The sequence below is a fragment of the Taeniopygia guttata genome, chromosome 24 (genome assembly GCF_048771995.1).
Source record: "Taeniopygia guttata chromosome 24, bTaeGut7.mat, whole genome shotgun sequence".
In the NCBI taxonomy this organism is placed as follows: Eukaryota; Metazoa; Chordata; class Aves; order Passeriformes; family Estrildidae; genus Taeniopygia; species Taeniopygia guttata.
The window spans coordinates 5,582,434-5,604,757 of NC_133049.1; the positions used below are offsets into that span (position 1 = coordinate 5,582,434).

The 22,324-nt window shown below is 52.0% G+C and overlaps 1 protein-coding gene across 4 annotated transcripts in view; it reads left to right on the top strand.

Moving 5' to 3' along the window:
• NECTIN1 (nectin cell adhesion molecule 1) overlaps positions 1-22,324 on the top strand; it is a 96,112-nt gene that overhangs the window by 30,377 nt on the left and 43,411 nt on the right. For all 4 annotated transcript variants that reach the window (XM_072918297.1, XM_030290722.4, XM_030290723.4 and 1 more), the window contains exons 2-5: positions 14,064-14,414; positions 15,312-15,614; positions 16,143-16,260; positions 17,950-18,101. In XM_072918297.1, coding sequence (XP_072774398.1) covers positions 14,064-14,414; positions 15,312-15,614; positions 16,143-16,260; positions 17,950-18,101 — 924 coding nt within the window. The remainder of the gene's footprint in view (positions 1-14,063; positions 14,415-15,311; positions 15,615-16,142; positions 16,261-17,949; positions 18,102-22,324) is intronic.

The window sequence follows — 22,324 nt, forward strand, 5'->3', positions numbered from 1 at the left end:
CTCGAGCAGGGGTGACAAACAAGTGACACTGCAGCCTGGGAGAACCCCAGCCCAGCTGCCACGTCCAGAGGTGCTGGAGACACAGCCAGGCTGGTCCCATCCTCTGTGGAGGAGTTTTTGTCTCCCAGGGATTCTTTCTGCACAGTTCCTCCTCGACTGGGTGACGGTCCTGGCATGGGAGGTCAAGGAATGGAGTCACAGCATGCTTTGGGTTGGAAAGGACCTCAAAAACCATTTAATTCCACACCCTGCCACCAGCAGGGAGAGCTTCCCTTAAGTCCCATCCAACCTCACCATGGATATTTCCAGGGATGGAGAGCCCACATCCCAAGCCCAGCCCATCTCCCCTCCAGGCCTCCCTGCTTCTGCCTCCACTCTTTTGTCTCCAGAGCCATTTCCCCCACCCTGGGCACTCCCCTGATGGAGGACAGAGCTGCTCCTGTGGTAAATGTGGTATTTTGGAGCACCCATCCTCACTCCAGCCCTTGGGGGAGGCAGCAGAATGCTGTGCTGGGGAAGGTGCTCAGGGGTTTCCATCTTTTCCATGATAAAAGTTCTGCTGGAAACCTGGAGGACCCTTTCATTCTTTCATTCTCCCTCCCACCAGGAGAGCTGGCTGACATTTTTGGGGTAAAGGTTGTCTTAAAATATGCACAATGTTCTGGAGGAACTGTGTCCATATTGTCATGTCTGCTGAAAAATGCAATAGCCTGGTTGATGTTCTCTCTCTCTCTCTCTCTCTCTCTTCCATTTTTTTGCCCCCAAATCTGAAAGGAACAGGAGTTCTCTCAAGCAGCCTCCCCTGGAGCTGTGAGAGAGTGGAAAGGCACAAGCAGCAGACGGAGGAGGAGGAGGTGGGCACAGCAGGCAGGTGCAGGGTGGGAGCAAATCCGTCTGTCGGGAAGGAGGAGCAGACAGGGAATGCAGGGGGAGAGGTGCTGGAGCGGGGCTGGGGGTCCCACATTGTCAGAACCTGAGGTATTGATGATTCTGAGGTTGTAGAAAGTCTCTGTCTGTCAGCCCCACTGCCAAAGCAGAAGCCATAATTGGTCTGTGCTGTTTCAAGGTTGTTTATTCTGTTTATCTCTAACATGTTCTGCTGCCCTGCCGCAGCTCTGTCCTGCAGGGCAGCGTGTGGGGCTCTGCCCTCAGTGGGATGGTACAAACATTAAATACCACAAACTACCTGTGCTGGATTTACAATAACGTGCCAATATCTGTCACCTACGTTGGACAGTGTGTCCCCAGCCTGAACCAACAGAAAAATGCCAACACCACAGTGAAACATGGAGGGCATGAAGAAGGAGAAAAAGGACAAGGCACACCCAATTTCCTCCATCTTGTCCCCTTTGAACCCCTCATCTAGAATCCTAACATTTTACTTTTGCACTTAATTATTACTTCTATCAAACACTCAGAACTTGTAATTGATCCTGTAAGATTGAAAACTCTTTTCCATGGCCAGAGATCACAGACAGTGTCTCTGGGGGCTCTGTCCAGGGGGGTTCCTGACCCCTGCCAGGGTCCCAGCCCTGCCAGGGCAGCCAGAGGGATGCCCTGCATTCCCACACCACACTGCTTGCAGGGCTGGCCTGAGCCCCCAGAAAACTTCTGACCCAGGGACAGGGTGGGATGAGACCCAGGAGAGGAAGGATCCAGCTGGAGCAGAGCCTGGAGTGGGCTGTGGAGAGCACAGGGAGGTGATTTGTGTTTGGGGGTGAGAGCTGTTGGAAAGGTCAGCTGTGGGGATGACTAACGCAGCACGGGCTGGCAGATTTTGGGGATTTTGGGCGTTTCAGAGGGAGTTCTCCTTCTGCTTTGTGGCTGCCATTTGAAAATTTCCACAGAAAGGAAATTTCAAAAGAAAACTTTGGCCTGGCTTCATCTAAAATGCCCCCATTGCATGGTAACCAAAGCATCCCATCCTGGCTGCACTCCTGGCCATTGTTTTACCATAATGCCATTTCAAAGAAATCAGAGTCCACAAGGGAAAACCAGTTCAAACTTATCAAAAGGTTGTTTTTGTTTTTTTTTTTTTAATAGAATTTTGCCAAAATCAGCACGTTCCACTAGATGGTTTTGGCTTGGACTAAGTGACACTTTCCATCAGAAAAATATGCTGTGCTGGAAAATTTTCCACCAGCTCTGGTTATTTTTTCATAGCATGCTTTCCATTTTTGTGGCAGCCTCCAGTTTGAGCTGAGACAAAGCACACAGGAGTCCCCTGAGAGCAGTTGACCTCCTGGTCTTTGGAAGAGCAGGATGATTCCCTGGAGCTCTCCCCAGTGGCACAGGAAAATCCATCTGGCATCCACATCTCCACGGGGCTTGTTGCTCCCTGAGAAGGAAACAGGGAGCCTGGTGCTGATGGAGTTGAACAAAAGTCAGTGAAATCACCATGGAAGTCAATAAAATCTGTCAGTTAAGGCCGACTGAGTTGTTTAACCCTGAGAATCCAGGCCTGGTTTCTCCAGCACGAGGCTGGGAATGGGGTGTTGGCTCTTGGCTTGCTCATCCTGCATGGATCTCCATGGGGAGCTGATTGCTTTTGGTCCTGCCTTGTCTCAGGAATCAGGATTGGGGAACAATTTTAGGGCAAATGTGTGGTTCCAGCCTGCCACGGGGATTGAGGCCTGCCAGAGCTGTGGGGATCCCAACCTTCCTGCTCAGGATAAAAGTGAAACATCCTGAGAGAAGCCCCCAAAGGTGTTGAAGGTTGTGTTTGAAGGGACACCTTTGGGCACTGAGGCACTCAGCACTGGTGTCACTCAGCACTCCTGAGGGACATTTATCATCCAATTCCCCTAAGTGCTGTAGCACAGCCCAGCTCCTCCCTGGGGCTACCTGGAAGAACAAAGCCACCTTGTTGGAGAATGGGATAATCAGGCATGGAGAAATCTTGACTTTCTCTTCCTGGAAGTTCACCTGTGTCCCTCTTTGCATTGCAATCACTGAGGAGATACAGCTTTTCAGTCTAAGCCCCCAGTCACCTCAGCAGGAGGAGTAATGCTCCCACTGAGAGGTGTCCAGAGGGAAATGGGAGTTTGTGAACTCCTCTCTGCAGGACAAATCATCTTTTTTTCTGCAGAATTCCCTTCTCCTCATGCCTCGCCCTCTGCTCTGGCCTCTCTGAGCCCCTGCTGACAGCCCTGACCTTTCTGGGCAGGGAAGAGGGGCTGTACCTGTGTTGTTCTCCCAGGAAAGCAAATCCCAGGCACCCCAGAGGATGGGGCAGGGAGCTTGACCCGTGGTGGGAGGTCTCCCTGCTGGGCTCTGACCCTCCCTCCCTGCTTTCCTCCCTGCTCAGCCTGCCTTTAATGGGTGGTCTTGTCACTTGTTTACAGCCCTGGCTCTTGCAGGCCCCTCTAAGCCCAGCAATCATTCCTGGATAGATGCTGGGACCTCAAAGGATGGGAGAGCTGCATCTCCACCCAGCACGGGCTCACAGAATGGTTTGGGTTAAAAGGACCTCAAAGTTCATCCCATTTCACCCTTCTCACTTCTCACTACCCCAGGTTGTGCAGAGCTCCATCCAACCCAGCTCTGGACATTTCCAGGGATGGGGCAGCCACAGCTTCTCTAGAAAACCTGTGCCAGTCTCTCACAGTAGAGAATTTCTTCCTAAAATCTAATCTAACCCCACTCCTTTTCAGCATGTGGGATATTTCAGAAATGTGGGGCTGGGTCTGCTCAGAAGGTGAACGACACTCACCCCCAGCCTCAAAGTCTCTCCTAATTTCTGGCATGTCCTTAGCACTAAATCTCAGAGATTTGGCTGCAAGCAGTTTGCTCCTAATTTCTGGCATGTCTTTAGCACAAAATCTCAGAGATTTGGCTGCAAGCAGTTTGCTCAGGGTTGGTAAAATCGTGAGCCACATTTTGGGAACCTTTAGTGGAGCTCTTGACTGGGCAATGTTTAGGTTTCCACACTCTGCCGATTAAATGGATTTTCCACTTCATCTCCCTGGGTTTCCTCAGCCATGGAAATGAGGGTGACTTGGCCATTTGCATGAAGGGTGGTTGGGGCTGTGGGGCCTCCCAACAAATCCTCCATCCCTGCTTCCTCAGGGGAGAATTGCCACCATCCTCTGCACATCCCCACCTCTAACCGGGTGAGAGTGCTGCTTGCCTGGGTGGCCTTGGGCACATCTCTTTGTCATTCAGCGCCTCTGATTGCCCCACCCCTGCAAGCAGGGGTAATAAGGCTTTCCTGCCTCGCAGGGTGTTGGAGGATTAATTAGTTGCTGCTTGAAAAGCCTTTTGAAGATGCAAAGGTTTTCCCATAAATATGCAGAGTGATTCCTGCAGATGGGGCCCAGGTAGGGCTGGAGCTGTGTCTGCCTCTGCTCTGTGCAGATCATAAAGTGGGAAGAAGTGAAATTTGTAGAAATTCCTCACACAGGGGCTTGGTGATAAGAAAGCTGAGCAGCAGCAGGCTGGAAATCAAGCAGAGCACTGAATTTTGGGTTATTTGTGCTCACTGTTCTTTCTGGGCTGCTGTTCACGGGGAAGGAATCTTTAAACAACCCAGAGAAAGCTGGGAGGTCTAAGCCTTTCCCACTTCCCTGCAGAGATATCTCTAGGGCAAGATAAAAACACATTAAAAAAGAAATCACAGGCGGGGAGCCAGCGAAGGGTGTCTGTCCATTGCATCTGTTGGTGCCATGTTTGCATTTGTCTTGTTTGCAAAGCTTTCCCCTACTTGTCAGCCACCAGAACATATATCACGTTCTCGTGGTTACAAAAAAACTTGCTTGTTTCTGTCTTTCAAAACGAATTGCAGAAGAACAGAGCGTGGCATTCCTGCTTGTGAGAGGAGGAACCATTTCTTTTTAACTTCGGGAGATAGTGAGATATCAGCAATATGTTATATCCTGAGAGATAATGGGAGGAAAGCAAAACCACAGGCAGAAAGTTGTGACTGTTAAACATACATTTCAACTGTAGGAAAGTCAGAGTTTTGATCTTCTCCATGAAGATTACAGGGCTGGCCAGCACCAGCGGGGTTTGGCAGGGATGCATTTTTCACCACGTTTTGGACGCAAGAGCAGCGTTTGGATCTTTGATAATTTCCTGTGCCCGGGCATCTATGCTGATGAAAGAGGCTCGGTTTGAGTGGGGACAGAGGGAATTGGCTGGTGGGGCAGCCAGAGGAGGCTGCCAGTTATTAACCCTGCGCTGAAGTCACGCCTGAGTCAGCAGAGTTTCGGCTTTGTCCCGTTCCCACTGTGGAGGCGAGTGAGTCATTCCCTGCCCCAGCCCTGAGAGCTCCCCCATTTCCCCACAGACCAGCCAGGGAAGGAAGGAGCTGATGTTCTCTCCTTTTTCTGTGCCATCAAGTTTATTTTTGTTTTTATTGAATCTCTCCAGTCTCCAGTTCCCCTCCTTTCGGAAATGAGGCTCTCCATGGGTTGCTATCTTCATCCCCTCTTCACAGCTCCTCATTAAATCTCTCCTCCTTAGCACCTGGAGAGCTCTAATAGCGAGGAGATTTAGCACTAGACCAGAACTCCTTGAACAACATCCAAGGCAACGAGGAAGTCCAAGAAAGAGGCAGAGCAGAGCAAACACTGGTGTGCATTTGGGGACTCAGCCCATCAAGATAAGGTCTCAGGACAGTCTCAGCTTAATTAGCTTCCCTCTTCTCAAAGCTCCAGCTTCATTCCCTTCCTCCACACTTGATTTTCCAGCTTTTCTTCCGCACCCAACCACCAAATAAGCATCGGCTCTGCTTGTGGTCCTCTTTCTTTTGCTTACAGGTTAGAATTGGTAAGCAAAAAGAACTTGTTTTTTTTTCCTTGCTGGCAGGCAGCGAGATGGTTACAGAGAGGGCAGTCTTGGATTTTTGGTTCTTTGTCTTTGCCTGGCCAGCTGCCTGCTTTTCCTAGTGCAGCATGTCATCCTGGACATATCCACTGGTGGAACAGTGGCTGGGGATGAGCAGAAGCGAGCGAGTGGGCTGGGGTGTGGTGGTGGAGACACAAGAGGGGTGGGAAGATGTTTAAGGCTGCAATGGAAGGAGGGCAAATCAAAGGCAGAAGCATTGACCCGCTGGAGAGGCAACCCTGGAGACAGGCAGTGGGGAGGGAAGGAGATGTGACGTGGAAATTGCAGGAGAAAGGAGATTGGAATTGTGAAGCCAAGCTCCATGGGGAGCTGATTGTTTTTTGGGCCTCGTGAATCAGGACTCGGGGAACAATTTTAGGGCAAATGTGTGGTTCCAGCCTGCCACGGGGATTGAGGCCTGCCAGAGCTGTGGGGATCCCAACCTTCCTGCTCAGGATAAAAGTGAAACATCCTGAGATATCCCCAGAAGAGTTGAAGATTGTGTTTGAAGGGACACCTTTGGGCACTGAGGCACTCAGCACTGGTGTCACTCAGCACTCCTGAGGGACATTTATCATCAAATTCCCCTAAGTGCTGTAGCACAGCCCAGCTCCTCCCTGAGGCTACCTGGACAGGTGGGAGAAGCACACAGCAGGAAAAGAGCTGAGGAAGGAGCTGGAGTCACATCTGTCGGAATCTGTGGGTATTGGTGATTCCGAGGTTGTAGAAAGTCTCTGTCTGTCAGCCCCACTGCCAAAGCAGAAGCCATAATTGGTCTGTGCTGTTTCAAGGTTGTTTATTCTGTTTATCTCTAACATGTTCTGCTGCCCTGCCGCAGCTCTGTCCTGCAGGGCAGCGTATGGGGCTCTGCCCTCAGTGGGATGGTACAAACATTAAATACCACAAACTACCTGTGCTGGATTTACAATAACGTGCCAATATCTGTCACCTACGTTGGACAGTGTGTCCCCAGCCTGAACCAACAGAAAAATGCCAACACCACAGTGAAACATGGAGGGCATGAAGAAGGAGAAAAAGGACAAGGCACACCCAATTTCCTCCATCTTGTCCCCTTTGGACCCCTCATCTAGAATCCTAAAATTTTACTTTTGCACCTGTGCCACACTTAATTATTACTTATATCAAACACTCAGAGCTGGTAATTGATCCTGTGAGATTGAGAACTCCTCTCCATGGACAGAGATCACAGCCAGTGTCTCTGGGGGCTCTGTCCAGGGGGGTTCCTGACCCCTGCCAGGGCAGCCAGAGGGAAGCTCTGGATTCCCACAACATCCAGCCCAAAAAGAGAGGGGAAATGAGCCCAGTGCCCATGCTGGGCAGGCCAGGCTGGGGCAGAGGGCACTGTGTGTGCCCAGGTGTGGGAGCTGGCAGCGGGATGCTGGATCAGCCGAGTGCGCTGGGGCGGGCCGGCGGGGACGGAGCCTTTGTGCTTTGTTGCTGAGCATGGGCTTTGGGAGCTTTATTGCAGGAAGGCCTTTCCCAGTGCTGTGTCAGCTCTTTCTGCTCCGCCAGCCTCCCTGCTTTTGCCATGGGGCATGTTCCCCTCCCCGTGACTTGGGGGGTGAAGCAAAGCAGTGTGAGAAAGCCAGGGAAGGAAGGAACGGCAGGGAGAGAGAGCTGGGAGCAGAGGCAGGCTGCTGTTCCCATCCCACTGCCCTGCTTTCCAGCCCTTCTCGAGGCTGGATATTTGCAGAGTTGAAAAACTCATGGTCTAGTCTGGTGGTCATCCCTGTCTCTTCAATCCTGGCCCATCCCAACCTGGCCTCTGCTTTTCTTTCATCTCTTTCAACAAGGAGCACTGGGACAAGCATGGCCTTGCTCTTGTTTGGGGCCTCTGTGTGAATCCCAGCGGTGCCTCAGTGACCAGATTTCCCAAAGTATAACAGGGAATAAGTGGAGCATCAATGGATGAGGCCCTTTGGGGAAGAGCTTTCATTCCAGGGGCTCCTGAGGCTGCTTTGTGCTCCATTTATCCAGAGAGGAAATCCTGCATGGGCAGGAGAAGACTTTATCCCAAAGGCTGCCAGTGATGGAACCTCGCTCAATACAAGCCATTGACTGGTCCTGGGATAAAATCATCTCTGCTCTGCCACCGTGGGCTGGATTTGGGTCTGAACCAGTGACCTCGGGGAGAGGACCCCGTGTTTCCCATTTGCAAGCCAAAGCCCAGCCCAGTCCTTTCTTGTTTGAGAGGGATTTATTTGGCTGAGGGCCAGGTGGGCCATTGTACAACGCTGCCATTTCCCACAGCTCCCATAAATCTCTCCCAGCTCCCACTGGGAAGGGGGCAGGGATGTCTGGGCGTGCAGTTTCTCTCTTGGGGTGCCCCCACCCCATCCCAGTGTTATCTCAGGCCTTTCATGTGCAGCCATGTCACCTGGAGCTATAATCTTGCCACATCTCTCTCATCTTCCTTCTGAGGCTCCCCCTCCCCTTGTGTAAAACTCAGGTTTTACAGCCCCTGTGGTGCTCAGGCTCTGCAGGAGTGAATCAGTGGATGACAGAGAGACCTCCAGTGAAGGTCTGCTGCCACAGGAAGGGCTTGGGGTGACTCACTGGAGCCCACTGACTCACTGGAGCCCACTCCTTCATTGCAACAGGCTCCCAGCAGGGCGAGGCAGGCTCTGTGCTCTTGGAAGAGCAGCAGAATCCTGATTTAAATGCCTGGCAATCAATGCAAAGCCTCTCTGGCAGGAGCAGAGGTACTAACCCCAACCTCTTGGCCAAGTGCCACCTCACACCTTTGCTTCTTGCCACCTGAAATTCCCCTGCTGGGATTTAGGATCTTCTTTCTGGTGTTTCCCACCCTGCCTGACACACCTGGGCTGTGCTGGGGGCTCTGCCCCACAAGAGTTGTGTTTCACACCTCGTTTTCCTTTGGAAAGATGAGTTCAGAAACACCAGCAGAGAAATTTTGAAGTGCCACCGAGAGGAAAATTTTGGGCTCCTGTTCCATCCCACTTTTCCTTCATGGAAAATTTGTGGTGTCTGTGAGAGATACGGGACCACGGGTGGGACATCACTGCCCAAAATCAGCTCCTTCTGTGGGACTTTGTGCAGGCTGAAGTGCGATGCATTGATTTGTCCTTCTGTAAGGTCCCAGCTGCTGTGAGTAGGAATCAGGAGCGATCCCTGTGACATCTTCATCAGTCATGATATTGCCACACCAAAGGGTGGCTCATCCCACTCTGCCAAGGGCTGTTTCAGTGCCCCTGGGGGGAGATGAGTATCAGGGAACAGGAGGGAGAGAAATTGGTGAGAGGCTCAGCAGAGGTAAGGTTGTGCAAAGCAGAGTGGAGTTCACATGGCTCTTAACAAAGAGGCATTGAGTGAGGTTGTGACAGAGCTCACCCAGAGCCTGGAGATCATTTCCAGAGCTTTCTATACGGGGGAGCAAGAACCTGATTTGCAAGTGTGGGAGCCCTGCTGGAACAGCACCTCCTGGGCTTTTAGGAGAAAGGGTTTCCAGCTCCAAGACCCACCACCTGCCACTTCTGCTGTGTCCCAACACCCAGGGAGTGCAGACCTTCCTTCCCAGCCCATGTGCCTCAGGGCACCCCGAGCTGTGCACGGTGCCCCCGAGGCCTCGGTGAATATCTGGGGTTGGGATCGTGGGGAAAGGCATCAACACAAACCACTTCAGAGGCCAAGGTGGAGGAGTAGGATCTCCGAGGTCTGCACTAATGAGGTCTTGGCACCAACATGTCTTTGGCACACGGCTGGGCCCTTTTTGGTCGTGACAAAAAATAACACCACAAAACTAATGAATAAAATGCAAGTGGGCAAGCTGCAACCTATCCAGCTAATCCTTGCTGGCTGCCCCTGGGAGGTGTCAGCATGGATTGGTGGGCACTGGGAGATCTGGGGTGTGAAAATGGCAGGATTCACCCCAAGTTCCTCCCTGCCCTTCCAACCACACAGATCGTTCAGCAAAGGAGAAACACGGCCAATCTCAGCACTTCACACACACACACACATCCAGCTGAATATGTTCAAAGCTCTCCAGAGGCTGATTAGTGATTTTATTTTCTCCTCCTCTGCTGGCCGTGCGTGCTCATTGCCATCAATTATCTATGCATTTGCCCTGATGAATTATTGAGTGTGTAACGGGGCGAGGGAAGGCCCGCCAGCCCAGCTCAGTCACCTTGCAAACAAGCACTCTCCAGAGCGTGGCAGCAGCCAGGTTTGCCCTCTGGCTTCTGATTTAGGGTGGGAAGCAGATCCAGCAACTTCCCAAACCCCTTTCCTCCATCTGTCCCCCTTCCTCATGGCTGCATTGAGCTGTGGGTGCTCCTGGAGCAGAATGGGTGTGTTGTTTTCCTGATTTAAGGTTTGGATGACTGGAACAGAGAGAGTTTTTCCTGTCTTGCAAAAGAGTTGTTCAGTCGCCTGGAAAGGAAACGCGATTTCCGCGCTGTGTTTGGGGTTTTTCAGGGTGGTTTTTTGTTTGTTTTTTCTTCTGCCGGGTGTTATTTTTTTGTTTTCCCTTTTTCCCTGGAGCCTCGAGAAAGTTTGGAATGTGTTTTTGTCAGGGCTGCTGCGTGTAAGGGCCTGAATCCCAGCTTTGGCAGCATTTGGCTCTTGGCAAGCTGTCCTCACTCAACTGGCACCAGCTTTTTCCCTGGCCAAAAGTCTGGCTCTTCACACCTGGACACAGGCGAGTTCTGCAGGAATCCTGTAGGTTCAGGATCAAGTTTATCATCTCCAAAATCCACTTTTTCTCCAGTTTATGTCCAAGCCCAGCCTGTTTTGATGCACGGATCCCATGGCAGGGGGAGGGTAGAACTGGGAATTGTTGCTGCTGCTCAAGGTCAAGATAAATAACTCGACTTGTAAAAGGGTCAGTTCATTAATTTGCAGGGAAATCACAGCGTAAAGGAAGGGCACGGTAATGATGGATGGAGCGAGGGACTGGACTGACCTCCCCTGTGCTATCCATCACATTCCCTGCTGGAATGGCTGCAGCTTGATTGACTTTATCTTCATTCCAGAGGCACATCAGTGGTGGCAGAGGGACTGCCAGCCCTGCAGGGTGACTCTGAGGAGCAGCTGGTGGCTTTCCACCCTCTCCTGCCTGCAGGTTGGCTCCTCTGCTGCTGGCGGGCACCGCGAGGAGCCGCAGAGACTTCCCGGGACCGCTTTGCTGGGGCGTGGAAATGCGGGTTCAAAGGGCCCCATGGGGGGTCAGGGAGCTTGTGGGGAGCAGAGCCAGCTCTTGTGGGGAGCAGAGCCAGCTGTGCCCCAGGCAGACCCCGCTGGGGGCACCAGCCATCGGTGGAAGAGGCGCTGGTGGCTCCGCGCTCCCCCGGCCCTGGGAGCTGAGGGAGTGCTGAGCACACCCACCCAGGCTGGGCCGTTCCCAAGGCCCTGGCTACGTGATTGAAGTGCTCCCCAGCAAGCTCCCACACGCTCTGGGAGGCTCTGGAGCCTTCCGAGCCAGACTCCTTGGCAAAGCCGCTCCTCACCTCGGCGGGTGTGGGCAACGCTGCAAGAGGCTCGCTCACCTCCGGGGTGGAAGGAGCAGCATATGCTGCACAGCCTGCTGGAGACATCTCCCCCTCCCCTGTCCACCCATTCTTCCCTCAGATCCCAGCCTGGCCTCATCTAAACCCAGCCTGTGCCCTCGTTTCATCAGGGAGGATGTTGTGGGCACTGGTGGCAGAAAAGTCCTGCGCTGTGTTCTGCTGCTGGGACGTCCTTCTCCAGAGGGGAAGCATGCTCCAGATGGGACTTTCTCAGAGTTTCCTCTGCTTTGTGCAGGGAGAACTGTGGGGGAAATGGCCCTGGCTATGCTGGGAGGGGAAGGGTGCACCCTGCTAGCCCCAGAGGACTCGGTGGCTTCGTGCGTGCAGGCACTTGAGGGCACCAGCACTTTGCTGTGGCTGTGAGAAGCTCTGGAAAACATTCCTGAGCACCCAGCTGCAGTGCTGGGGTGTGGGGCTTGGCTCGGGGAACAAGGGGCAGGTCCACACAAAGCTCTGGAGGCCGAGTTTCGGTCGGAACTGCTGATGGCTGTGGTCAGCTGGTGGCGTCTGGTGGCCAGGCTGGGCTGTTGGGGCTTGTCCTCAGGGTCACAGGAAGGAGAAGGGAGAGAGAAGAGGCGTGGGTGAGATGTGGGGATGAGGATAAGGCTGGGAACAGCAGGTAGGGAGTGAGGGGGCAACGTGGAGTGTGGGTGGGTGGGGAAGAGTTTTGTCTGTGTGTGTATGTGAGAGAAACTGCGGGAAGGAGACTCTTGGAGAAGTCCCAGGGCACATCTGCCACAGGGACCAACACTGAGGAGTTTATTTTACCCTTGGACAGGGAGCCATTCATCCCTGGAAGAACAGAGTAGGGTGACATTTCTGTTAGGAGGTGCTGTCTTGTTTCTCTTGCTCTGCATTTTTCTTTCCCCAGCCCCTCTCTCTGTTCCATTACTCTTTCATGTTCCTCACTCTCTGTGCAGAACATGAAAGAGTTCTCTATCTTTCTTTTTTTTTATTATCCCTTTCTTTCCTTTCCTCCCCAGCTCCCAGAATCCATCCAATTGCAGATTCTCCCAGAAGCTGGGAGCAAAACCCGCTTTTCTCGTTCTTCCCACCTTGCCTCTCTGTTGTATTTATTATACAAATACTGCCTGTATAATTACCAGAGCATTATCTCTAAACACACAGATTAGGAAAAGACACAGTGGTAGCAAAGATGAGTTCCAGGGTCAGTCTGGTGGGAGATACTTTTCTCCATCTGTCAGGGGAGGAATGAACTGAGACAGAAGAGTCGTCATGGACTGCAGCTCCCACTTTTCATGAGCGCCTTCCACAGAATCAAGGTGGAAGGTTCCTAAATTCAGCCACTTCTGGGGTTAAAAGGGCACAGAAATGACCTGGGTGATACAGGGAGATCATGCAAGGTGTAGAGGCAGTGCCTTAAAGCTGTTCTTGTATGGGAATTATTGCTGCCCTGAAATGAGGGCTGACTCTTTGCAGCTCCTTTAATTACTGCTGCAGCTCCAATGGGATTAAATGGATGTCTGAGTGTGTGTTAGCATATGTTGGGCTGTGCTGAGCTGATAAACATCAGGGCTTTCACATGCCTGCAGACACACTTGCCCTGAATATTTACCACAACTGATTCAGCGTCACCCCAAGCTGAAGACAAAAGGGAGGAAGGTGTTATTGATCCAGCCTTGTGCCTTTGGGTGATGATGATGACGATGATGAGCCCTGGGCTGGGCTGGTCACAGTGGGAGGAAGGTGTTTATGAGCAAGAATGAAGCTGCAGGTGGATGCAGGAGGTGCCTGTAGCTACAAATTGCTCTTGGGTGATGATGATGATGAGCCCTTAGCTGGTCACAGTGGGAGGAAGGTGTTACTGGTCCAGGTTTGTGCCTTTGGGTGATGATGATGAGGAGCCCTGGGCTGGTCACAGTGGGAGGAAGGTGTTATCGATCCAGCTTTGTGCCTTTGGGTGATGATGATGATGAGCCCTGGGCTGGTCACAGTGGGAGGAAGGTGTTATCGATCCAGCTTTGTGCCTTTGGGTGATGATGATGATGATGATGTGCCCTGGGCTGGTCACAGTGGGAGGAAGGTATTATTGATCCAAGTTTGTGCCTTTGGGTGATGATGATGAGGAGCCCTGGGCTGGTCACAGTGGGAGGAAGATGTTTATGAGCAAGAATGAAGCTGCAGGTGGATGCAGGAGGTGCTTGTAGCCACAAATTGCTCTTGTATCAGCCATGTCAGTAAGAAACACAATCCCTGTGAGGAACAACTGAGGGAGCTGGGGGTGCTCAGCCTGGAGAAAAGGAGGCTCAGGGGTGACCTTGTCACTCTCTGAACTCCCTGGAAGGTGGCTGTGCTCAGGTGGGGTTGGGCTCTTTCTCCAGGCAGCACTGACAGAACCAGAGCACACAAGCCTCAAGCTGCACCAAGGGAAATTCAGGTTGGATATTAGGGAAAAGTTTATCACAGAAAGGGTGATAAAGTTCTGGAATGGCAGAGTCACCATCCCTGGGTGTGTTTAAAACAAGCCTGGATGTGGCACTGGGTGCCAGGGTTTGGTTGAGGGGTTGGGGCTGGGTTGGACTCGATGATCTTGAAGGTCTCTTCCAACCTGGTGATTCTGTGAGTTCTGTGAAACAAGTGGAATAACCAGAGGCATTCCTGAGCCTGATGCCCAATAACCACACTGCTTCTGGGAGTGCCAAACGCTCACGTGTTGCCGTTCCCTTGCAGGGCTGCAAGCTCAGGCTGTCCTGGTCAATGACTCCGTCTCGGGGTTCATCGGCACGGACGTGGTGCTGCACTGCAGCTTCACCAACCCGCTGCCCATCGTGAAGATCACCCAGGTGACGTGGCAGAAGGCCACCAACGGCACCAAGCAGAATGTGGCCATCTACAACCCCGCCATGGGCGTGTCCATCCTGTCCCCCTACAAGGAGCGGGTGACTTTCCGCAACCCTTCCTTCAAGGATGGCACCATCCAGCTGTCCCGCCTGGAGCTGGAGGATGAGGGGGTTTACATCTGTGAGTTTGCCACTTTCCCAACCGGCAACCGGGAAGGGCAGCTGAACCTCACCGTGCTGGGTAAGGCTCTGGGCAGGCGCTGCAGGGTGACCTCCAGTCCAACAGAGCTGGAGGAACCTGAGCTTCACACCCTGGGAGCTCAGGGCAAACACGGGGGTGTCAATTGTACCTGGGATGGAGTTTTAAGTTGGCTGGGAAGAGGTGAAGAGCAGGGAGCACAAAGCAGGTGGTTCTGAGGCAGCTGAGCTGTCACACTTTTTCTTTCCAGACCTCAGCTCCCCTTTGCCCTCCACCTACACTCCTAAATTTTTTTTTTTTTTTAATGTTTAAAAAAAGACTGGACTTGGCACTTGGTGCTATAGTCTAGTTGTGGTGTTAGAGCATAGGTTGGACTTGGTGATCTTAGAGGTCTCTTCCAATCTCATTATTCTGTGGTTCTGTGATTCTGTAATGTAGGTGCAGTAACAGTGACCAGGGCCCTGTGGGAGTGGTGATTTTAATGAGCTGGGGTTGTCAGACAACAGATTGATCCTAAACTCAAGCAGAGCTTATCCCTCAGGGCTGTGAGTGAACAGACCCCACCCAAGGTCTACATGAGTTGTTTTTTCTGCAATTTCAGTTCCTTTCTAGCACGGGATGGAAACCTCTGGGAGGAAAGGACTGACTTTTGTTATTTATTTATTTATTATTTATGCCACATTTATGGCACCTCCACTATTGTTTCCCCATAAATGATGCAGGTAGATGGTGCAAGGTACATAGGCACTGCCATAAAGCAATTATTACATGGGAGTTATTGCTGGCAATTTGCACAGCTCTGAACTCGCCACAAACTCTGTCACAGCCTCAGTGGTGTTAGATGGCTCTTGGGATGTAGAAACAGAGCAGCATTGCCTTTCTAACCATCCCTTTGCACCCTTTTCTCCTCCTCCTCCTCCTTTCTGCACTCCCCTGCAGCCAAGCCCAGGAACTGGATGGAGGGCACCAAGAGGCCACTAATTGCCAAGTCTGGCAGGACAGAAAAGATCTTGGTAGCCACCTGCACCTCCTCCAACGGGAAACCCCCCAGCACCGTCACCTGGGACACGAAGCTGAAGGGGGAAGCGGAGTTCCAGGAGATCCGGAACAGCAACGGCACCGTGACGGTGATCAGCCGGTACCGGCTGGTGCCGAGCCGCGAGGCGCACCGCCAGCAGCTCATGTGCGTGGTCAACTACCAGCTGGAGAGGTTCACCGACAGCATCACCCTCAACGTGCAGTGTAAGGGGCCTGGGCACCGCTGGCAGGGCTCCCTGCTCAGGGCTGGGCTGGTGCAAGGCTTGTGGTCTTGGTTCTGAGGGTGAAAATTGAAAGGATCACTTGGAATAATTGTGGGTTTTCTCTTTTTCTTACCTTCTTTCTCTGCCTCTGTCATGTCCTGTCTGCTCTCTTCTCTCTGTCTTTTGCACTCCCTCCCATTCCTTGTCCATCGTCTTTCCCTCCTCGTGTTCTCTCTCCTTCTCCACTCCTGCCTCCTCATCTCTTCCTATTTCATTTTCTCCCCTTTCCTTTCCCACATTCCTTGTCCCATCACCTTTCCCTCCTCGCAATCTCTTTCCCTCTCCCACTCTTGCCCCCTCATCTCTTCCTATTCCATTTTCCACAATCCTTTCCTCTCCTTTTAATCTCTTTCCTTTTCCCACCTGTGCCCCTCATCTCTTCCCATCTCATTTCCTCCCCTTTCCTTTCCCACAACCTCTCCTCTCTCCTTTTCCCCTTCTGCTCTCCCCCCTCTCCCCACCCCTGCAGACGAGCCAGAAGTCACCATCGAGGGCTTCGATGGCAACTGGTTCCTGAACCGCAAGGATGTGAAGCTGATCTGCAAATCTGATGCCAACCCCCCAGCTCACACCTACGAGTGGAAGCTGTAAGTGTCCCCAGAGCCCTGCTGCCAGCAGCAAATGTCACCTCCCAGCAGGGACAAGGAGTTCCTGCAGACACCTCACCCACCCTCTGGTCACTTAGGGCCCAGTCCCATTAGTGTCAGCAGTGTCACCCCAAGGTACAGCCTGTCCAGCTCACTACAGCCTCAAAATCCAGGGAAAACTTCCCCTTCTCGCCTCACTGGGATGATATTCTGCCCTGGTGACGTGAGGCAGCTGAGATGTGACAAGGTGATCCGTGTGCCCAGCACCACCAAGTGCCTCGGCAGCAGAGCTGGGGAAGAACCCTGGATTTCCCTGCTTTGAAAGGGCACAAATAACACAAAATTTGGCTGTGTGTGAACAAGCTTTCCCTGGAATCAGCTCCTCAGGTGACTGGCATTAAACAGCAATAATTCCTTATCCTCAGGTTCCCAGCTTTTGGCTGAACACACTAAAGGGACTTGAAAAGTGAGTGAGGGGAGTCTGGGCAGTCAGGTGGGAATTGACACAACCTGATGTGGTTCTCTCTGCTGCTCTTTCTTCTCTGTAAGCACTCATGTAGCTTTAAAAGAGGAAGATCAAATGGATCCTTTCTTCTTTTCAGCTGGCATTTGTCATCAGGAGGGAGGCTCTCAACATGGCTTTGCAAGGAGCACATTCTCTCTCATTCCACTTCCCAGATCAAACTGTTGGAAGTGAAAGTCTGAAAAGGATTGTTTTTCCTGCCTTTTTTCCTACTTCTCCATCCCCAGCTCTCTCCATCTGTTGGTTCTGCCAGGTTCTCTGGGTTCCTCACAACATTTCCAGGGAAACCTCAGAGGCAAAAATGCACCCGAGGCAGGAGAGATGCCCCTTGAGGCTGTTTCTGTGCCTGGAATGTAAAACCCAGCGGTGCTTTTCCTCTCCTCCCATTGGGATGGTGATGAGCAGCCAGGGGAGCTGTCAGAGGAGGCAGCAGCCTCCAGGAGCATCCCACCCCACCCTGTTGAGCTGGGCTCTTGTTTTTGTAGGTTCAGGGCTCCACAGGACCATGCTTAAGGTGTTTTTCCATCAGCTTGAGGATGGTTGGCTTGATGCAGCTGGAAAATCTGTGTTTCCTGTACATATGTGTATATGTAGACATGCAAAATACATGCATTTAGGCACTTCTTCACAATCCTAATTATAGCCCCGTTATTCCCTTTTGTTTCGTAGAAATTGCTGACAATATGTGCACATTTGGGTTGGGAGGAGGGGAAGGAATTACTTGAGTAATTTTTAATTGCCTAAGAGGAGTAATTACTTTACTTTGCTTCAGTAATTAAGAATAACCAGGCCATGTATGTCTTTTCCTAAGACACAGGGGCTTTTAAAAAAAATTTTTTCATCTGCCTTTGTCAATTTATTTTCTGTATCTCCGGGTTTAGTTTTGCATTTTTCCGGTTTCACACTTACCTGACTGTTCTGACATGTAAATCAACACTGCTGTCCTTGAGTTTGAGTTGAAATTAACCCTGGCTGATCAGGAGAGTTAAATGGGCAGGAAATTGAGCTAAAACAGGGTCAGGTTGTGTCCCTTCCCTGCCTACATGAATTTTTCCAACCAGCACCTCCAGCTTCCACACCTGCCCAAGGGCAAGCACAGACCCAGAAGGTTGGTGTCACCTCTGGGTGCCACCTGTGGGGTCAGCCATGGTCTCTGTCCCCCCCAGGCCCAACGGGACGCTGCCAGGGAGCGTGGAAATCCAGAACAACACCATCTACTTCAAAGGGCCCGTGTCCTACAGCGTGGCTGGCACCTACGTCTGCGAGGCCACCAACGCCATCGGGACCCGCTCGGGCTTGGTGGAGGTCAACGTCACAGGTAGGACATGAGAACAAGGTGGGGAGGGACACAAACCTGCGAGGAGCTGACATCTGCCAGCTCCATCTCCTCAGCCACCAGTGCCTCCTTTCAGGGTGGGAATCTCCAGAGGCAAAGGGGGCAGTGGAGTTCTTGGCTTTGTACTGGTGTTGCACTGGTTTGCTTTGGGTTTTTGTTTCCTCCTTTCCTCTCGTGGTCTTTTTCGTTCTTACACCAATTCAATCTGTCCCCCCCCCCCCAGTCTCTCTGCTTTGGATTCAGAGAGATTGTGGTACATGTGAACAAGGGGCAGGATGAGGATGTGCACTGCCAGGAAGGCAGGAGATGGATGAATCGCTTGTTCAGGATGGTGTTTGGTGTTTCTGGTGTTGGGCAATTCTCCTGATTCCTCATTTGAGCTCTTTGCAGTGCTCTGTGAACTCTCTCACCTGCCTGCTGTGGATTCCTGTGAGTGCTGGAGGAGCTTTGGGCTCCAGGGAGGAACACCATCCCAGGATGCAGGCATGGGAAGTGAGGCTGTGATGTCCCAGGAGACAGAAGGAATCTGAGGCCTGCAAAGCAGGGTGGCCAAAGACATGTGGGCAAGCTTAGGTAGTGTCAGGGAGAGAAAGTCATGTCAAGAAATAGCTCCAGGGGAAGAAATAACATATGGCAATAACCTGATTTCTGAAAGTCAGAGTGACATTGTGAGACATCACCAAGGGGGAAAAGTGGCTGTGGGTGCTTTGAGGGCAGAAAAGGGACATTTATTCCATTCCTTTGGGGTAAAGGAGTGATTTGGGTTATCAGGCAGTGACTGGTGGGTCTCAGGAGGGCTGGAAGTGCCTCTTGGAGCAGTGAGGTGGAGCACAGCCACACTGCAGTGAGCTCTGGGCTGCAAACAGCCCGGGCAGGATGGGCAGTGGGGTGAAGGAGGTGCACTGGGGTGCTCTGAACACAGAGCAGGCTCCTGGGGCTGTTACCTCCTCCTGTGCCCAGCCCAAGGCAGCCAGAGCCTCTCCTGCCACCCCAGTCCCTGGAACTGTCTGACCTGAGGCTGATGAAACTCCAGCCCCCTCCAGCAGCTTTTTTGGTGGTAAATGCTGAGCAAGCACAGAGCCCAGCTTGGGGCAGCTAAAATTAGCAATAACTCTGTGTTTGGCACCTCAGCTCCGCTCTCTGTAAGGTGGACAAACCAGGCTAATCTTCCTCTATCCAAGTGCTTGGAGGTCAATGGATGGGATGTGCTAATTAGATGCTAATTACCCGCTATTTATTTATGATCCTTATCACTGTAGCAGGCCTTTCATTCACACCTCCTGGCCTGGATCCCTGCCTGCTCAGTTGTTCCTGGTGCAGCCCTTCTCTGGGAGCTGTTTCTTTTGCCAGGGAAAAAACAAAGCCCTTTGTGCCCAGCCCTGCCCAACCACCCAAAACCAGGGCAAGGTCATGGCCAAGATCAGCTGCTGGCCATTCCAGGGGAGTTGTCACCTCAGGGTTCCTGGGGCAGTGCCTGGTACAAGCTGTGACTCCCTTTGGCATCAGAAATCCATCCCACGCAGCATCCAGGGGGTTTGGGCACGTTAAAACAGCGAGCAGAGCTCCAAAACCTCCAAGCTCAGCCCTCAGACACAGAGAAGGAGGTGGAGCAGGGGCTGAAGAAGACTGAGAGTAACAGGCTCTCACTTTCCATTCCTCCATAGCCTCTGTGGCCATTTCTTGCTGTCATTCTGCCTCTCCAACCACCCCATATCATTTGGGGTGTCAGGACACCAGGCACATCCCTCTCTTCACGTTTTCTGCCCATTTTTGATGTGTCTCAGCACCTCAGTGGCACTGAAGGTGGCTGCAGCACCAGCTCACCTGTACAGGCTCCTCCAGACACGATGGGCTGTGGGTTCTCCCTCTGGGATTTGGAATTGTCTCTTTTCCTGGTGTTTTTTGGGTTTTTTTTTTTTTTTTTTTTTGGTTTTTTTTTTCCAGAGGACTCAGGCTCCATCAGCACAGGATTTTTGGGGTTAGGTTGGTGTAATCTCAGCTGGTTCCCAAAGGTCCTGGCTGTGGGGTTGAGGTTAAAGGAGAGGGAATGAAGGGCACACCCACAGCTGCCCTGCGAGGAGGGATTAACAGCCAACCACACAGGCCAGGCCTGCACCACATTAAAAAAGAAAAAAAAACAAAAACTTTAATAATTCATGGGATCTGAATATGTTTATCCAGCTCTCCCTGAGGAGCGATTAGGCCGGTGCTGGGGAGGGCTCAGCCCTCCTCGCTCAGCTATTACAGGTACATTTGTTTGGGTCTTGCAGGCAATTTAGGGATTGTCAGTGGACCACGAAACCTCTTTCAAGAGCTGCATGCAATAAATGGAGTTCAATCTAGTGAGCAGCCAGCCTTGGGAGAAAAAAAAAACCAAAAAAAAAAACAACACAGAAGGCTGATGCAGAGAAAACCCTGCAGCAGCTTTTCCCCTTTCTGTCTCCCTGTTCTCCCCCTATTTGCTGCCCAAAATCTTCCCTCCAGGCCCCAGAGAAGAAAAGTGTAGGGCTGGTTCAGCCCCCTGATGGGGAGGGCAATTTGTTCAGAGGGAGAAGGCTGAATGCTTCTATGAGAGTTATGGCGCATTAAAGAGATTGATAAGTGGAAATTTAATATTTTATTCCAGCAATCTGTTCCCCTAATAGCTTCTCCTGCCTTGCAGGACCTTTGTCAGTCGCAGGCAAGCCATGTAGTGTGACATGTAACTATTTATTACAGGCAGTGGGTGACAGAATAAAAGGCTGTGCTTGTGTTCTGCACATGTGTGGTGGTCGTGCACATGGATATTCACACCTGTGTGATCCCAACCTGCATCCTGGATTTACACATTTCTGATCCCATTTTTGTCCTGCCCATGGATTTACACACCTGTGTGATCCCATTTGTGTTCTGGTCATGGATATTCATGTGTGTGGCTCCAATGGACTTACACACCTCTGTGATCCCATTTTTGTCCTGCCCATGGACTTAAACACCTGTGTGATCCCATTGGACATTCACACCTGTGTGATCCCATTTTTATCCTGCCCATGGACATTCACATGTGTGTGACTCCAATGGACTTACACACCTCTGTGATCCCATTTTTGTCCTGCCCATAGATTTACACACCTCTGATCCCATTTTTGTCCTGCCCATGGACTTAAACACCTGTGTGATCCTACTGGATGTTCACACCTGTGAATGATCCCATTTTTGTCCTGCCCATGGATTTACACACCTTTGATCCCATTTTTGTCCTGCCTATGGCAATGATTTCCCCAAACCTGCATGCCCAGGGATGCCCTGCTGCACAGGACACGAATAAAGCATTTGCAAGTGGGAATATCCATGGATTCATGAACATGGGCTCTTCTGGGTGCAGCAGAGCATGGACACACCCTGGCTCTGTGCAGGAGACACTCACCCCCTTGTGCACTGGCTCCAGCCAGAGGAAGCACAAGGAGAAAGGGGAAAAAATGGCAAATGGACCTTTGAAGGAGACTCAGAGAGCTGGGGGAGCATGGACAACATGTGCCAGCAGCTTTGCAGCCCTGGCCTTGGATGTGCTACAGGCAGGGGGGGAGGAAAAGCTGGCAGGGGTTGCTGACCCCCCCTGCTCGCTTGGCTTCCAGCAGGGAGTTATTTACACACCAGCAGCGCTCTCGTCCCAGCAAGGTCGCTGCAAACAGCCCGTGGGGCTCGCTGGAGCCACGCAGCCCTTTCTGGGAACTCCTAAATGCCAGTTCCTGCAGCAGGTGCTCCAAAGCTAGGCAGATTCAGGTGGGAGGATGTAGGGCTGGGGGGGCTAAAGAGGAGCAAGCCCCGAGGCGGGGTCTGGCTGATGCTAATCTTCCAGAGTGGCTGTGCATCCTGTCTGGTGGCATCTGTGCCAGGGAGCAGGGCTTGATTGACAGGGGATAGGTGACCTGAGAGAGAGATTAAAGCCTAAGACACGTTTGGCATCTGGCCCGAAAGCCGTCGCACTCTGACACGCCAGCGGCAGCTGCTGAACTGCTGGATTAGTTGCCAGTGGTTTTTCCATCCCCACCCGCCCTGCAGGAGCCCCTGGGAGGGAGAGAAAAGCTTGGAAAGCTGCAGAGGGACATGCAGAGGTGCAGAGGGGAGGGAGAAGGTCAGCAGTGCTCTGGGCTTCTCACATTGCAGCTTTGTTTCTCTTTATCTTCCCTCGTGTACATAACACACGAGCAAAGTCCTGGGATAAT